A 16,281-nucleotide genomic window follows, 5' to 3' on the forward strand; every position below is an offset into this window, starting at 1 on the left:
TTATCATGTGTGACTCTGTTCTGATTGTTTGTTTAGTGGTTACCGTGAGGTTTGTATAAAAAAATCTCACAGATGAAATAGACCATTTCCTGATGGCCTCTTATAACCTTAGACTAAGTCAATTTGATCCCTTTCCTCTTCCCCTACTAAGTTATTGTTGTCACAACTTATTCAATCTTGTGTTGTGGGTTTGTTTTTAAAGTGATGGGGTTATATTTATTTTTGGTGTTTTCCTTTCCTTAATCTTTGATTTTATAATTAAGTGTTTGCTGACCCAGTCTAATAAAGAGCTGCAATTTTTCTGGTTTTGTCTACCTATTTTTCTCCTTGCTCAAAGCTTTGCATCCCGTTTCTCTTTTTTTTCAGGCATGAGGGCCTTCTTGAGCATTTCTTGTGGTGGGGGTCTTGAGGCAATGAACTCCCTTAGCTTTTGCTTATCTGGGAAAGTTACTATTTCTCCATCATATCTGAAGGATATTTTCACTGGGTAGAGTATTCTTGGCTGCAAGTTTTTGTCTTTCAGAATTTTGAATGTCATTCCACTCTCTCCTAGCCTGTAAAGCTTCTATCGAGAAATCAGCTGAGAGCCTGATAGGAATTCCTTTGTGTGTTATTTATTTATTATTTTTTGTTGTCTAGCTGCCCTTAATATTTTTTCTTTGTCACTGACTTTTGCCAGTTTTACTACTATATGCCTTGGAGAGGGTCTTTTCATGTTGATATATTTAGGAGATCTATTGACTCTATTCACTGGGATTTCCAGCTCCTTCCCCAAGTTTGGGAAGTTCTCAGGAGTTCTCTGCTCCTTTTCTCCTCTCTTCTCCCTCTGGAATACTTATAATCCTTATGTTGCATTTCCTAATTGAGTCATATATTTCTTGGAGAATTTCTTCATTTCTTTTTAGTCTTAGTTCTCTCTCCTCCTCCATCTGCAGCATTTCTACATTTCTATCCTCAATATTGCTAATTCTTTCCTCCATATCGTCAGCTCTGTTCTTTAGGGAATCCATATTTTTCTTTATCTTCTCTATTGTGTTTTTCATCTCCAATATTTCTGATTGGTTTTTCTTTATAGTTTCAATCTCTTTTGTGAAGCAATTCCTGATTTCATTGAATTGTCTACATGTATTTTCTTGTAATTCATTGAGCTTTTTTATGATAGCTATTTTGAATTCTCTGTCATTTAGGTTATAGATTTCTGTGCCTTTGGGATTGATTTCGGGGTACTTGTCATTTTCCTTCTGTTCTGGAGATTTAATATATTTTTGCATAGTGCCTGATGGTGTTGGCTTATTTTTCCTCATACTGAAAATATCTAGTTGCGGTTTCCACCTGCTGCCACTGGATGGGGATCCAGAGCTGTGTATTCTGAGCCCACCGCCATCTGCGGGTACTCTGGCCGATCAGCTGAGCTGAAGCACAGCTGAGCTGAAGCATGGCTGGGCTGAAGCAGCTGGAGGGGGAGTGTGGCTGGGCTGAAGCAGCTGGAGCTGGAGTGCACCTGGGCCAAAGCAGCTGGAGCTGGAGCACGGCTGGGCCAAAGCAGCTGGAGTTGAAGCAGCTGGGGCCGGAGCATGGCTGGGTCAGAGCAGTAGAGAGCAGTGTGTGGATGAGCCAGAGCATGGCCAGGGCCAGAGCAGTGGGGCTGGGGAAGCGGGGGCCGGTGCACAGTCAGGCCAGAGCCACTGGGGCTGGAGCTTGGCTGAGCTAGAGCACCACTGAGCTGAGACTGTAGCGCTGCTAAGTTGAAGTACCTGGTGGGGAAGAGGGGTGCTCACTCTCGCCTCCCCGATCCCAGGGGCTTCTCACTCCCCCCTCGCTATCTGCTCTCCTGGGTGCTAGCTTGATGAAGGCACCCCCACACCAGTCCTGTTCCTTCCATGAGAGAGTTCCCCACAGGCTGTGAGGGAACTTGGAGAGCAATGGTTTTCCTGTGGAGGGCCTCCTCTCCCCCTCTCTCTCCGAGAGCTGCGAGGTCTTGGTCTCAGGGTCACTGTCCTTGGGGAAGGAGGGGAGTTCTTCCTACCTCCTTCCACTTCCTCTGGGGGTTCCAGCACCTTCAGCCTTACACGTACAGCTGCGTGGGTCTCTCAGACATCTTTTGTGTTGTGTGAATGTGTTCTGTTGGTATATGACTGTCCTTTTTGTTGTATCTTAGCGGGAGAAAGTTCAATGGGGAAAGCTCACTCTGCCATGATGCTGACGTCACCTCCAAAAAGAAGTCTTATAGGCAGTTTCTTAAAGTCAGTTATGTCGTCTAAAGTAATAGTCTGAGGTCTAACAGTGACGGGCCTGGGAGACATAAGCATCCACAGTTTAAAGCAAGAATCATTAGTAAACTGACTCTTTTTCACTCCCAGAGTTGATAAATAAATAATTGTTGGTTTATTCCCACTGAACACTAATCTTAATCAGTTTTGTGTCTACCAGATGGCACTAAAAATCACGCAAGATAATAAAGAATAAACACTGGATGCTGCAATATGTTAGAGCGAGAGCTAGTAAGAGCTTAATTGCTTCTTGGTGGAGAAGAGAAGGACTGGAGAATAAGATGATGATGAATGTCATCTGGAAGAGGGAAACTTGTTTTCATTACTTTGTTTTTGGGAATGCTTTTATAATTAGTTAATCCTAAACTTTATAACTGGATAAATTTGTGAGCTGTGCAAACTGGTATTTTTTAGATTATATACTAAAGACTACTGGGAAATATCAATTTGTCTTAAGAATATGAAGAAAACAATATGTGGCCTCCAACACATACACTGGTTTCTTTAAAGCCCATGGAGGACAGCCAGCCGTGACAGCTTTTTTATAAGGGCAGTCCTCTGTGTATTGTGATTAGATGAAGTAGTATTTGCAAAGCACTTAGCACAGTGCCTGAAATATAAATGATTGCTAGTAATTATTGTTATTATTGTGCCCTGTGGGGATAATCATATGAGTAGGTGCCAACCTGCAGGCCTAAGCGGTGTGACTGCAGAGGGGCTGGGAAAAGTCCCTGACCCTCAGTTCAAGAGTCACTTTTGCGGCTTTGGGCTCTATTAAATGCAAATATTTCCTTAGCAGTCATTTATGCCTTGGTATGAATAAGTTTATTAGATCTTTTCAGAAGAGTGGTATCCAGAGTAGAGAAAAAAGTGAGTATAAAGCTTCCTGGCAGCTTTGAGGCTGAAGGCAGTGAAGAAAAGACTTCACTGACTAGGACTGGCCCTGGTGCCCACCTGTGCATTAGCTGCTGTAAGTACAACCTTTCTCAGAACTTGCGAATATCTGGGACATGAAAATCCTGCCTGCCAAGAGCATGAAGAGAAGAGCTTCTTTAAAGATTCAGCAACCCCAGCATCAGGGTATATCTAACCTTCTCCTTAATGCTGGCATGGCATCCCATGCCTTCCAGACACTTCCTGCTTAGGCAAATAGGGTATGCTTTGGGGAAGCCTGGGTAGGGAAAGGTCAGTTCCAGGGAGGAATCTTATCCACTGCAGAGAAGCCCCCCAGTTTTCTTCTCTTTGAACCTCACAGGGTCAAGAGAGGCCTCTTGGGCCTCACAGGGAATTTTCTCCATGTTTCTCCAGTTCTGAGCCTTCTGAACTAACTAAGATTCAGCCTGCATTGCATGTTGGGCCAACCCTCTCCTTTGATTTTCCAGTGAGTTCTATAGGTCTTCTCTTTTCCTAAAGCAAACATTAAAAAAGAGCGTGTTAAGAGTGAGTAGGAATTTGGGGGGGGAGTTATACATGGGGGGACACCTGTCCTCTTTGGGGGACAGGTGCCACAAAGGCCAAATACTCCCTCAGTAATAACATCATCTTTATCTTTTACTTGGAGTGAAAGTCTCACCATCCAAGAGTACCATTTCCAGAAAACCACAGCTGTCACAGCTAAAAAAAATTTAGCTGTCACTGGCCCATCCCCCACAGCATGCCAACAATGATGGTTAGTTGACCCTTTGAAAGACACTGGGGAGGCCTGGCCTTGAGGAGATGGTATACAAGGTTGATTTGGAAAATGATAGCGCATGGCTGGTTCTCATGATCCCTGGAGGACAACCAGGTCATGGAAGCACTCACAGAACAAAGGGGCAGGATATTAAATGAGGGTCTTAGGCCCTGAAGAAAAAGTGGGGATCTGGGGCCAGACACGAGTACAGAAGGGTTTTTTTTCTTTTTTTTTTTAACCTATGTCTCCATTTGCCAGCTTCATATGTGTATAGGCATAAGTGAGAGTGTCACCCTAATGTTAATGCTGACCTTTAGAATTAAAGACAATATCTACACACATCAATATTTATCACAGAGCCTATGCATTTTTCATCTCTGCCAGCGAAGGAATAAATTAAGGCATCTTCTTAAAGCAAACATATTGCACAATATTACATTCTCTCATGCAGGATTTTATTGTACATGAAATATATTGTTTCATGCAGCAAAAGAAATAAAGTCAAGAATACACTGAAATGATAAAGATGGTAAAGGGAAGAGAAAATGTAAGGTAAGCAGGGTGAACATAAAAGGATTTATGAGAAAAAAGACCCTCAAAACAAAAAGCTAGCTTCAGCATATTGACATGATATGATCCCAAATTATCAACTAAGCCCACCATGCTTCTGATATGGGTTTGGGAGAATTGAAAATAAAAAAGAAAGGTACCAAAGAACATAGAGCATTCTTTATGCTCTTCTTACCTAGAAATGCTGCCATGTTCATAACTTGACTAAACACACAGCTTGCAGGAGGTTCATCGCCTGCAATACTTGAAAAATATGAAATGTTTTGTTATTACTGTATTAAAATCTATAACCCTGTGCAATGGACTGAATGTTTATGTCCCTTCAAAATTCAAATGTTGAAATCCTAACTCCCAATATGATAGTATTAGGAGGTGGGGCCTTTGGGAGATGATTAGGTCAAGAGGATGGAGCCCTGGTGAATGGATTCGTGCCCTTATGAAAGGGACCTCTGGCATCCTCTTTCTGCCATTTGAGGATACAATGGGTAGTCTGAAGCCCAGAAGAGAGCTCTCATCAGAACTTGACCATGCTGGCACCCTGATCTTGGACTTCCAGCCTCCAGAGGTGTAAGAAATGAATTTCTGTTGTTTATAAGCTACCTAATCTATGGTACTTTGTTATAGCAACTTGAACTGACTAAAACAGAAATTAGTACTGAGAAATGCGGGCACTGCTATAACGAATATCTAAAAATGTGGAAGTGGCTTCAGAATTGAGTAATCGGTAGAGACTGGAAGAGTTTTGAGGTGCATGCTAGAAAAAGCCTAGATTGTCATGAAGGGACTTTCAAAGGCGATTCTGGTGGGAGTTCAGAAAGAAAAGAGGAGAGCTGTAAAGACAGCTTCTGTCTTCTTAGAGAATACCTAAGTAATCATGAACAGAACGCTGGTAGGAATATGGGCAGTACAGGCCATTCTGATGAGGTTTTAGATGGAAATGAGGAACATATTATTGGAAACTGGAGGAAAGGCAATCCTTGTTATAAAGTGGCAAAGAATGTCACTGAATTGTGTTTGTGTTCTAGTGTTTTGTGGAAGGTAAAACTTGTGAATGATGAAACTGAATATTTACCTGAAGATATTTCTAAGCAAAGTGTTAGAGGAGTGGCTTGGTTCCTCCTGACTTCTTAAAGCAAAATGTGAGAAGCAAGAAATGATTTGAAGATGGAATTGTTAAGCAAAAAGGAACCAGAACTTAAAGATTTGGAAAATCCTCAGCCTAACCATATTGCAAAAATGAGAAAGCACATTTGGAAGAGAACACTAAGGGTGTGGCCAAGTGACCCTTTGATAAGGAGATTTGTGTGGGTGTGAAACACGGATTTTTTGTGTGTGTGTGTGAGGAAGATCAGCCCTGAGCTAACATCTGCCAATCCTCCTCTTTTTGCTGAGGAAGACTGGCCCTGGGCTAACATCCGTGCTCATCTTCCTCCAGTTTATATGGGATGCCGCCACAGCATGGCTTGCCAAGCGGTGCATCGGTGCGCGCCCGGGATCCGAACTGGCGAACCCCGCGCTGCCACAGCAGAGCACACACACTTAACCACTTGCGCCACCAGGCGGGCCCTGAAACACGGATTTAATTAACCATCTCAACAAAAGCTAGGAAGACAGATGTGATTATACCAGCAGAAACACTACCAGCTAGGACTAAAGGGTAGTGGGGTGCCGGGCTGCCTCTCCTCAATTTCAAAGGCGAGACCAATGCCTCTTGGGACCCCAAAGGGCTCTCTCGCTTTCTTTCCACCTTGTGAGGATACAATGAGAAGATGGCAGTCTGTATGCCAGAGAGGGTCCTCACCAGAACCCAAACATGCTGGTACCCTGATCTTGGACTTCCAGCCTCCAGAGCTGTGAGAAATAAATTTCTGTTGTTTATAAGCCATCCTCTCATTTTTCCAAGATCCAACAGATCAGAAGAGAGTTATCAAGTTACCTTATATATGGTGCATGCTTCACACCAGGTTTCCTGGAAAACAAAAAACACAGAAGCTCAGGCTAAAGTACAGTCATCCATGCACAGTTTAACCCCACCAGTGGCAAAGTTTTTGTGAAGTCTGTTGATGAACAATGAATTACCCAGAGATAAACTTTACCTTTCAGCTGAATTTAATGGGAAAATTTTGTCATCTTCCACAGCTATAAAGTATCTATGAAGAAAGAACAATAGAAGTTTATAAAATAAAGAAATTTTTTAAAAAACCAAGACATTTGTTTCCCAGATTTATGAGACCAACCACATTAAATTACACTCGCTTTTTTTTTCCTAACTGGGAAAATGCTCTTTTACTGCAATGCTTTACCTATAGATCACTTAGCTCTGAAGTTCAAATGTCATTATTAATAATATTTCTTTAATTTTCAAAACACCCCCCAAATTAATGGCCATCATTATAATCTGGAAACTGAAAAACAAAGAAATAAGACCTTATAACTTTGGGCTAAAATTAGAATTCAAATTTTCTAATTTCTTAGGAATATGTGTCCACCTTTCTTAATGAACTGCAAGGAACTAAAATAATTTTCTGGAAGTGAATGGTACTTGAAATAAGCAAATGTGGGAATGTTTTGGGATAAGTCAAGACTTCCAATGTAATGATAACTGTTTTATAAACATACTAGACCCAGTTACGAAAAAAAAAATACTGGACTGTGAATGGAATCCTTAGCATGTTAGTGTCACATTAGCAAATCTTGCAAATAATGAATCCATATCACCAGTTTACAGAATGTTCATTACTGGAAGAACATGGGAACACAAAATAAAACCAGTATTCTTCACTACCTGCTTTGCATAATTTATTACTCACTCTTGTTATTTACTTTGAGTAACAGAAGAAGAGAAATGGGGACTTGAGCAAGGCTGAATGAGTAAACATTATTTTAAATTATTTATAAATACATTCATATAGGTATGCCATATACTATCAAAACTTTACATTTTTATCTGCATTGCACCTGAGTCCTTAAATAATAAAATAAGAGAATACTCACACTATCCACAATCCAGCTGAAGTAAACAAAGTAAATACAAGAGGTAAAAACATCCATACGCTGCATTTCTTCCCATCCATGCCTGTACCACTGAAATATAATGAACAGGTATTAATAATTAAGGCAAAAACGTACTTCACTCTTTCAAGATGGAAAGGAAGTTTACTTTAACTGAAAAAAAAAGTGTATTTTATGAAACCGTGATTCAAATCTGTATCATTACTGCCACCTACACATGTGGGAAATCCCTTGAGCAGTTAACATGGATGATTATCTAAATATTTCAGAGTCTTAGTTGAGAACTGATGGAAATATTCTCATAAAAACATTTATCCTAATATAAGCATCAGTGTATATAAGAAAGGACAAAGGGTTTGGGTTAAGATTTTTAGGAGAAGAGCTAGGTACCAAAGGCATACTCCAACCTACTTTTAGTGTTATTATTAACATTGACGGATTTATGGATCTGTGGATCTGGCACGTACATATGTCTACAGCTTCGCAGACGAGTTTTAGAACAAATGGTTACTAAATAAATTAGCAATGCAAGAGGAAATGACAAATGCTTTGCAAATCCAAACTTTTCTCAAGACAACGTTATTGAGCAACTATCTCAGAAGACTAAAGATGAACGCTCTAGAAAACAATGCATTGTGTATAACTTTAAATCGGCGCAACAAACTCAATGAAAAAAATACAGATGTCAGGCATTTTGGATATTATATTTGAAAGCAAAAATATATGAATAAAAAATTCTCCACAAAAATGAAGGGAAAAACTTCAGAAGTGTCCATGAAAAATTATTGGTATAGAATAGAAACTAATAACTAATTATCAGTTTACTTCTTTGCCCCAAACCATCAAACAAAATTTATTTGAGACACTGGATGCCAACAAGCCTTAAGGCAAAAAACACTTGTTCCAAGAGAATAAATTGCCCTAATGACCTCCACAGGTGACCTGACAAACAGAAAGATAATGTGATTAATAGGTACCTCTACGGAGATATCACTGCTCATTATTTTGGGTTTTACAATGAACTGCAACAAGTCGTTTCAGGTTTGAACCAGCACTGCCACGTTTCTGAGCACCTCCATGATACCTGCTTTCACGTGCTGAGACTCCCTGGACCTTCAAAGTATTGAGACCCGAAAGAGAACATGGCCCTCCCTTGAGACTGGCGACCTGCAAGGTGTCAGAAAGGTCTTAGTTCCCAGAACTGACCTGCCTGATAAGGGAGATCTTTCAGGCCAGGGGACAGACACCTGGACCTAATGACGTGTCTTTGAACAGTCATGCTATAGACTAAACACCTATCTGGGCAGGGGTGTTAAATGACAGAATCTAGGAGCTGAAAGACATTAGAGCCACTTTCAATCAATTTAATCCAATCTAATCCAAGCTGATCCAATTCACAAGTATTGACACCCTACTTGTGCCAGGTACTATACCGGGTGGTGGAAATAACTGATGTGAGGTCTAATGAATACAACTATTTATACATGTAACACTCCATACAATATATAAAAGCTACCATATGAACCAGTGGTGCATGGCTTATATCATGCAGAAGAATGATGAACATTTTAAGCATACGCAATATGGCTAGTCAGTGTCCATTTATTTATGTCCAGAAAGCTGTGGGCTCACAATAAAGCTATCAATTATGCTAACAAAAATAATTCCATCAGTAGCCAAGAAGTAGAGGAAATACAGAAAATAGGAATGGTGATTGAGCATGTAACCCAATAATTCTAGATCTGCCCCTGAAATAGGGTGCTGCAATAGGATAGTACAGCTGAAATGGTTACATTGGAATAAGAGTTAGGAGACCCAGTTCTAAACCTTAGCTTTGCCAATAATTAACTCTCCGGACCTGGGCCAGTTACTTAAATCTGTAACACCATTTCCCCATCTTGCTACATGAAGATTGTTGAATCCTAGGAGGGAGAAGGACATCAAAGACTCAGGCCTCACAGGATGGTAGTACTTAGAAGTTACCCCAAGTCTAGTATCTTATACTTTTGCAGTAACAGAATGCTCCAATGTACCCAGAATTATCAGCCCCAGAAAAAACTCATGCCTATTAACCATTTTTACAACAGACTGGTGAATAGATCGGAATGCCAACTTATTAATGTACAGTGAGAAACAGCTACCACATGGACAAACACTCACATTGGCTCCCCTTTTAGGAACGTCAATATGGGAAATCAAAATTTGGAAGCAGGAAAGTAGAGTGAAGAGAGTTAACCAGATAATTCTAAGACTACGGCATCAAGTTACAATGCTTTTATATGCCAATTAACTTTAAAGAGAGGCAGTTTGGTGGAATGGAAAAGGTATGGCAAGGGATAGGACTGAAACCCAGCTCTGCCACTCACTAGCTGTGTGATCTCTGGGAAGTTATTTCATCTCTTAAGCCTTAGTTTAATTATAGAGATAACTTCTATTTTGTAGGATTGTGCTGAGAATTAATGATGATACAGGTGAAGCCCCTTCCGGGAAGGGCACATAATGCATGTTCCGGGAAGTGGCAGCTCTGCCAAGTATAACTGCCAAGCAGATCAATACTTGTGTTAGGACAAGGTACTCTCCAGCTAAAGCAGGGCTCAGGACAGCTTAACACTTTTCTTCTTCTCTGGGCTCCTGTTTTTCTAGAAGGAGGCAGACAACCTTCCTCATAGTAGTAGTTTCTTTCTTCAGATGACTCTTCAAAAAAATTAATACCATAACCTTACACACATATTGAAGGAGGGCCTGTCTTCCTGAGATTTTACTCGTTGGTTATCCTTCAGTATGCATTGCTTTTCTTTTTTTCTTTTAATATATCCAGCATTCTTGTTTTTATTTAAAAGCATCACAATTTTCAAAATGATATTCCTCAACTTGCCATAGAGTGAAAACCTCCTTTTGTCTTAAGTTATGGATATTTTCCTCCCTTATATTTTGTTCTGGAAATAGAGGAACAACTAATTTTAAATCTAAAATATATTTATAAATATTATATCAAAAATTTTAAAGTCTTTTAAATAGAATTATGGCATGTTTTATACTGTTTTATTAACAATCTCTTTTTTTGTTTGTTTATTGTGGTAACATTGGTTTATAACTGTAAACATTTATAAATTTCAGGAGTACATCATTATACTTCTATTTCTGCATGGATTACATCATATTCTCATGTTCACCACCCAAATACTAATTACAATCCATCACCACACACAGGTGCCTAATTATCCCTTTCGCCCTCCTCCCTCCCCCCTTCCCCTCTGGTAACCACCAATCCAATCTCTGTATCTATGTGTTTGTTTGTTGTTGTTATTATCTACTACTTAATGACTGAGATCATACGGTATTTGACGTTCTCCCTCTGACTTATTTCACTTTGCATAATACCCTCAATGTCCTCCATGTTGTCACAAATGGCTGGATTTCATCGTTTCTTATGGCTGAGTAGTATTCCATTGTGTATATATACCACATCTTCTTTATCCATTCGTCCCTTGATGGGCACTTAGGTTGCTTCCAAGTCTTGGCTATTGTGAATAACGCTGCAATGAACACAGGGGTGCATGTATCTTTACGCATTGGTGTTTTCATGTTCTTTGAATAAATATGCAGCAGTGGAATAGCTGGATCGTATGATAGTTCTATGCTTAATTTTTTGAGGAATCTCCATACTGTTTTCCATAGTGGCTGCACCAGTTTGCACTCCCACCAGCAGTGTATGAGAGTTCCCTTCTCTCCACATCCTCTCCAACACTTGTTGTTTCTTGTCTTATTAATTATAGCCATTCTGACAGGCGTGAGGTGATATCTCATTGTAGTTTTGATTTGAATTTCCCTGATAGTTAATGATGTTGAACATCTTTTCATGTGCCTGTTGGCCATCTGTATATCTTCTTTGGAGAAATGTCTGTTCAGGTCTTTTGCCCATTTTTTAATTGGGTTGGTAGTTTTTTTTGTTGTTGAGATGCACGAGTTCTTTATATATTTTGGAGATTAACCCCTTATCAGATGTATGGTTTGCAAATATCTTCTCCCAATTGTTAGGTTATCTTTTCATTTTGTTGATGGTTTCCTTTGCTGTGCAGAAGGTTTTTAGTTTGTTGTAGTCCCATTTGTTTATTTTTTCTATTGTTTCTCTTGCCCGGTCAGACATGGTGCTTGAAAATGTGTTGCTAAGACCAATGTCGAAGAGTGTACTGCCTATGTTTTCTTCTAGAAGTTTCATGGTTTCAGGTCTTACATTCAAGTCTTTAATCCATTTTGAGTTAATTTTTGTGTATGGTGTAAGATAATGGCGTACTTTCATTTTTTTGCACGTGGCTGTCCAGTTTTCCCAACACCATTTGTTGAAGAGACTTTCCTTTCTCCATTGTATGTTCTTGGCTCCTTTGTCGAAGATCAGCTGTTCATAGATGTGTAGGTTTATTTATGGGCTTTCAATTCTATTCCATTGATCTGTGTGTCTGTTTTTGTGCCAGTACCATGCTGTTTTGGTTACTATAGCTTTGTAGTATATTTTGAAATCAGGGAGTGTGATACCTCCAGCTTTGTTCTTTTTTCTCAGGATTCCTTTAGCTATTTGGGGTCTTTTGTTGTTCCATATAAATTTTAGGATTCTTTGTTCTATTTCTGTGAAAAATGTTGTTGGAACTTTGATAGGGATTGCATTGAATCTATAGATTGCTTTAGGGAGTATGGAACATCTTAACTATGTTAATTCTTCCAATCCAAGAGCATCTTTCCATTTCTTTTTGTCTTCTTCAATTTCTCGCAGCAATGTTTTGTAGTTTTCAGTGTACAGATCTTTCACCTCTTTGGTTAAGTTTATTCCTAGGTATTTTATTCTTTTTGTTGCAATTGTAAATGGGATTGTATTCTTAATTTCTCTCTCTGCTACTTCGTTGTTAGTGTATAGAAATGCAACTGATTTTTGTATGTTGATTTTGTATCCTGCAACTTTACCGTATTCGTTTATTACTTCTAAAAGTTTTTTGGTGGATTCTTTAGAGTTTTCTTTATATAAAATCATGTTGTCTGCAAATAGTGAGAGTTTCACTTCTTCCTTTCCAATTTGGATCCCTTTTATTTCTTTTTCTTGCCTGATTGCTCTGGATAGGACTTCCAATACTATGTTACATAGGCGTGGTGAGAGTGGGCATCCTTGTCTGGTTCCTGTTCTTACAGGGATAGCTTTCAGTTTTTCTCCAGTGAGTATGATATTAGCTGTGGGTTTGTCATATATGGCCTTTATTATGTTAAGGTACTTTCCTGCTATACCCATTTTATTCAGAGTTTTTATCATAAATGGATGCTCTATCTGGTCAAATGCTTTCTCTGCATCTATTGAGATGATCATGTGATTTTTATTCTTCATTTTATTAATGTGGTATATCACATTGATTGATTTGCAAATGTTGAACCATCCCTGCATCCCTGGAATAAACCCCACCTGATCATGGTGTACAATCTTTTTAATGCATTGTTGTATGCGATTTGCTAGTATTTTGTTGAGGATTTTTGCATCGATGTTCATCAGTGATATTGGCCTGTAATTTTCTTTTTGTGTGTTGTCCTCGTCTGGTTTTGGTATCAGGGTAATGTTGGCTTCGTAGAATGAGTTAGGGAGCTTCCCCCCTCCTCAATTTTTTGGAAGAGTTTGAGAAGGATAGGTATTAAGTCTTCTTTGAATGTTTGGTAGAATTCACCAGGGAAGCCATCTGGTCCTGGACTTTTATTTGGGGGGACGTTTTTGATTACTGTTTCAATCTCCTTACTGGTGATTGGTCTATTCAAATTCTCTACATCTTCTTGATCCAGTTTTGGAAGGTTGTATGATTCTAAGAATTTATCCATTTCTTCCAGATGGTCGAATTGGTTGGCATATAGCTTTTCATAGTAGTCTCTTATAATCTTTTGTATTTCTGAGGTGTCTGTTGTAATTTCTCCTCTTTCACTTCTGATTTTATTTATTTGAGCCTTCTCTCTTTTTTTCTTGGTGAGTCTAGCTAAAGGTTTGTCAATTTTGTTTATCTTTTCAGAGAACCAGCTCTTGCTTTTATTAATTTTTTCTATTTTTTTTTAGTCTCTACTTCATTTATTTCTGCTCTGATTTTTTTTTTTAGAGTTTTATTTTATTTATTTATTTTTTTTATTTTTTTTGTGTGTATGTGAGGAAGATTGGCCCTAAGCTAACATCTGCCAATCCTCCTCTTTTTGCTGAGGAAGACTGGCCCTGGGCTAACATCCATGCCCATCTTCCTCCACTTTATATGGGACGCGGCCACAGCATGGCTTAAGTGGTGTGTCAGTGCGCCCGGGATCCGAACTAGTGAACCCTGGGCTGCCGCAGTGGAGTGTGCGCACATAACTGCTTGCACCACTGGGCCAGCCCCTCTGCTCTGATTTTTATTATTTCCCTTCTTCTACTGATTTGGGGCTTTGTTTGTTCTTTTTTTTTCCAGTTCCTTTAGGTGCATTGTTAGATTGTTTATTTGAGATTTTTCTTGTTTGTTGAGATAGGCCTGTATTGCTATAAACTTCCCTCTTAGAACTACTTTTGCTGTATCCCATAAATTCTGACATGTCATATTTTCATTTTCATTTGTCTCCAGGTATTTTTTTATTTCTCCTGTGATTTCTTCATTGACCCAATTGTTGTTCAGTAGCATTTTGTTTAATCTCCACATATTTGTGGCTTTTCTGATTTTCCTCCTATAGTTGATTTCTAGTTTCATACTGTTGTGGTCAGAAAAGATGCTTGGTATTATTTCAATCTTCTTAAATTTATTGAGACTTGTTTTGTGGCCTAATATGTGATCAATCCTGGAGAATGTTCCATGTGCACTTGAAAAGAATGTGTACTCTACAGTTTTTGGATGGAATGTTCTGTATATATCTACTAGGTCCATCTGTTCTAGTGTGTCATTTAAGGCCAATGTTTCCTTGTTGATCTTCTGTTTGGATGATCTATCCGTTGGTGTAAGTGGAGTGTTATGGTCCCCTACTGTTATTGTGTTACTGTCTATTTCTCTTTTCACGTCTGTTAATAATTGCTTTATATATTTAGGCGCTCCTACATTGGGTGCATAGATATTTATAAGTGTTATATCCTCTTGTTGGATTGTTCCATTGATCATTATGTAATGCCCTTGTCTCTTTTTACAGTTTTTGTTTTAAACTCTATTTTGTCTGATATGAGTATTGCTACCCCAGCTTTCTTTTCATTGCCATTTGCATGGAGTATCTTTTTCCATCCCTTCACTTTCAGTTTGTGAGTGTCTTTATGTCTGAAATGTGTCTCTTGTATGCAGCACATATATGGGTCTTGTTTTTTTTATCCAATCAGCCACCCTATGCCTTTTAATTGGAGCATTTAGTCCATTGATGTTTAAAGTAGCTATTGATAAGTATGTACTTACTTCCATTTTTTAACTTTTTTTCCTCAGTGTTTTAGTAGTTCTTCTCTGTTCCTTTCTTCTTCTCTTGCTCTCTTCCCTTGTGGTTTGATGGCTTTCTTTAGTATTATGTTTGGGTTCCTTTCTCTTAGTTTTTTGATTATTTATTAGAGGTTTCTGGTTTGTGATTACCATGGGGTTCATATACAGTAACCTACGTATATAGTGATCAATATTAAGTTGATGGTCTCTTTAGTTTGACCTCTGTCTGAAAGCTCTACTCTTTAACTCCCCTCCTCCCACATTTTAGGTTTTTGATATCACATCTAACCTCCTTTTTGTGCATTTGTATCCATTACGCTCTTATCATGGAAATAGATAATTTTCCTATTTGTGGTCTTCTCTTTTCCCCTTAAATAAGTCCCTTTAGCATTTCTTGTAGTACTAGTTTCTTGGTGACAAACTCTTTTAACTTTTGCTTGTCTGGGAAATTTTTTATCTCTCCTTTCATTTTGAATGATAACCTTGCCGGGTAGAGTATTCTTGGCTGTAGGTTTTTTCCTTTTAGCATTTTAAATATATCCTGCCACTCTCTTCTAGCCTGTAAGGTTTCTGCTGAGAAGTCAGCTGATAGCCTTATGGGGTTTCCTTTGTATGTAACTTGTCATTCTCTTGCAGCTTTTAGGATTCTCTCTTTATCTTTAATTCTGGACATTTTAATTATGATGTGTCTTGATGTGGGCCTCTTTGGGTTTATCTTGTTTGGTGCACTCTGTGCTTCCTGTACCTGGATGTCTGTTTCCTTCCTTAGGTTTGGGAAGTTTTCAGCTATTATTTCTTCAAATAGATTCTCTGCCCCTTTGTCTCACTCTTCTCCTTCTGGGACACTTATAACACGGATGTTAGTGCGCTTGATGTTGTCCCAGAGGTCCCTTATACTGTCTTCACTCTTTTTAATTCTTTTCTCTTTTACCTGTTCACCTTGGGTAATTTCTTCTAGTCTTTCGTCCAGCTCACAGATCCGTTGTCTGTATCCTCTACTCTGCTTTTGAGTCCCTCTAGTGAATTTTTCATTTCCAGTATTGTATTCTTCATTTCTTTTTTTTTTTAATTTTATTCATTTATTTTTCCCCCAAAGCCCCAGTGGATAGTTGTATGTCACAGCTGCACATCCTTCTAGTTGCTGCATTTGGGACGCGGCCTCAGCATGGCCAGAGAAGCGGTGCATCGGTGCACGCCCGGGATCCGAACCCGGGCTGCCAGCAGCGGAGCGCGCGCACTTAACCGCTAAGCCACAGGGCCGGCCCTGTATTCTTCATTTCTGATTGGTTCTTTTTTATATCTTCCATTTCTTTGTTGACATTCTCAC

The 16,281-nt window shown here is 39.1% G+C and overlaps 1 protein-coding gene across 2 annotated transcripts in view; it reads right to left on the reverse strand.

The window, feature by feature from the left end:
• The window catches only part of TMEM150C (transmembrane protein 150C), a 91,900-nt gene that overhangs the window by 18,035 nt on the left and 57,584 nt on the right, over positions 1-16,281 (reverse strand). For both annotated transcript variants that reach the window (XM_087434501.1, XM_087434500.1), the window contains exons 2-5: positions 7,507-7,596; positions 6,609-6,662; positions 6,449-6,481; positions 4,688-4,755 (exon numbers count right to left, since the gene is read on the reverse strand). In XM_087434501.1, coding sequence (XP_087290627.1) covers positions 4,688-4,755; positions 6,449-6,481; positions 6,609-6,662; positions 7,507-7,586 — 235 coding nt within the window. In that variant the 5' untranslated portion in view covers positions 7,587-7,596. The remainder of the gene's footprint in view (positions 1-4,687; positions 4,756-6,448; positions 6,482-6,608; positions 6,663-7,506; positions 7,597-16,281) is intronic.

Source organism: Ceratotherium simum, chromosome 8, assembly GCF_057802395.1.
Source record: "Ceratotherium simum simum isolate JZ-2026a chromosome 8, ASM5780239v1, whole genome shotgun sequence".
Lineage (NCBI taxonomy): Eukaryota > Metazoa > Chordata > Mammalia > Perissodactyla > Rhinocerotidae > Ceratotherium > Ceratotherium simum.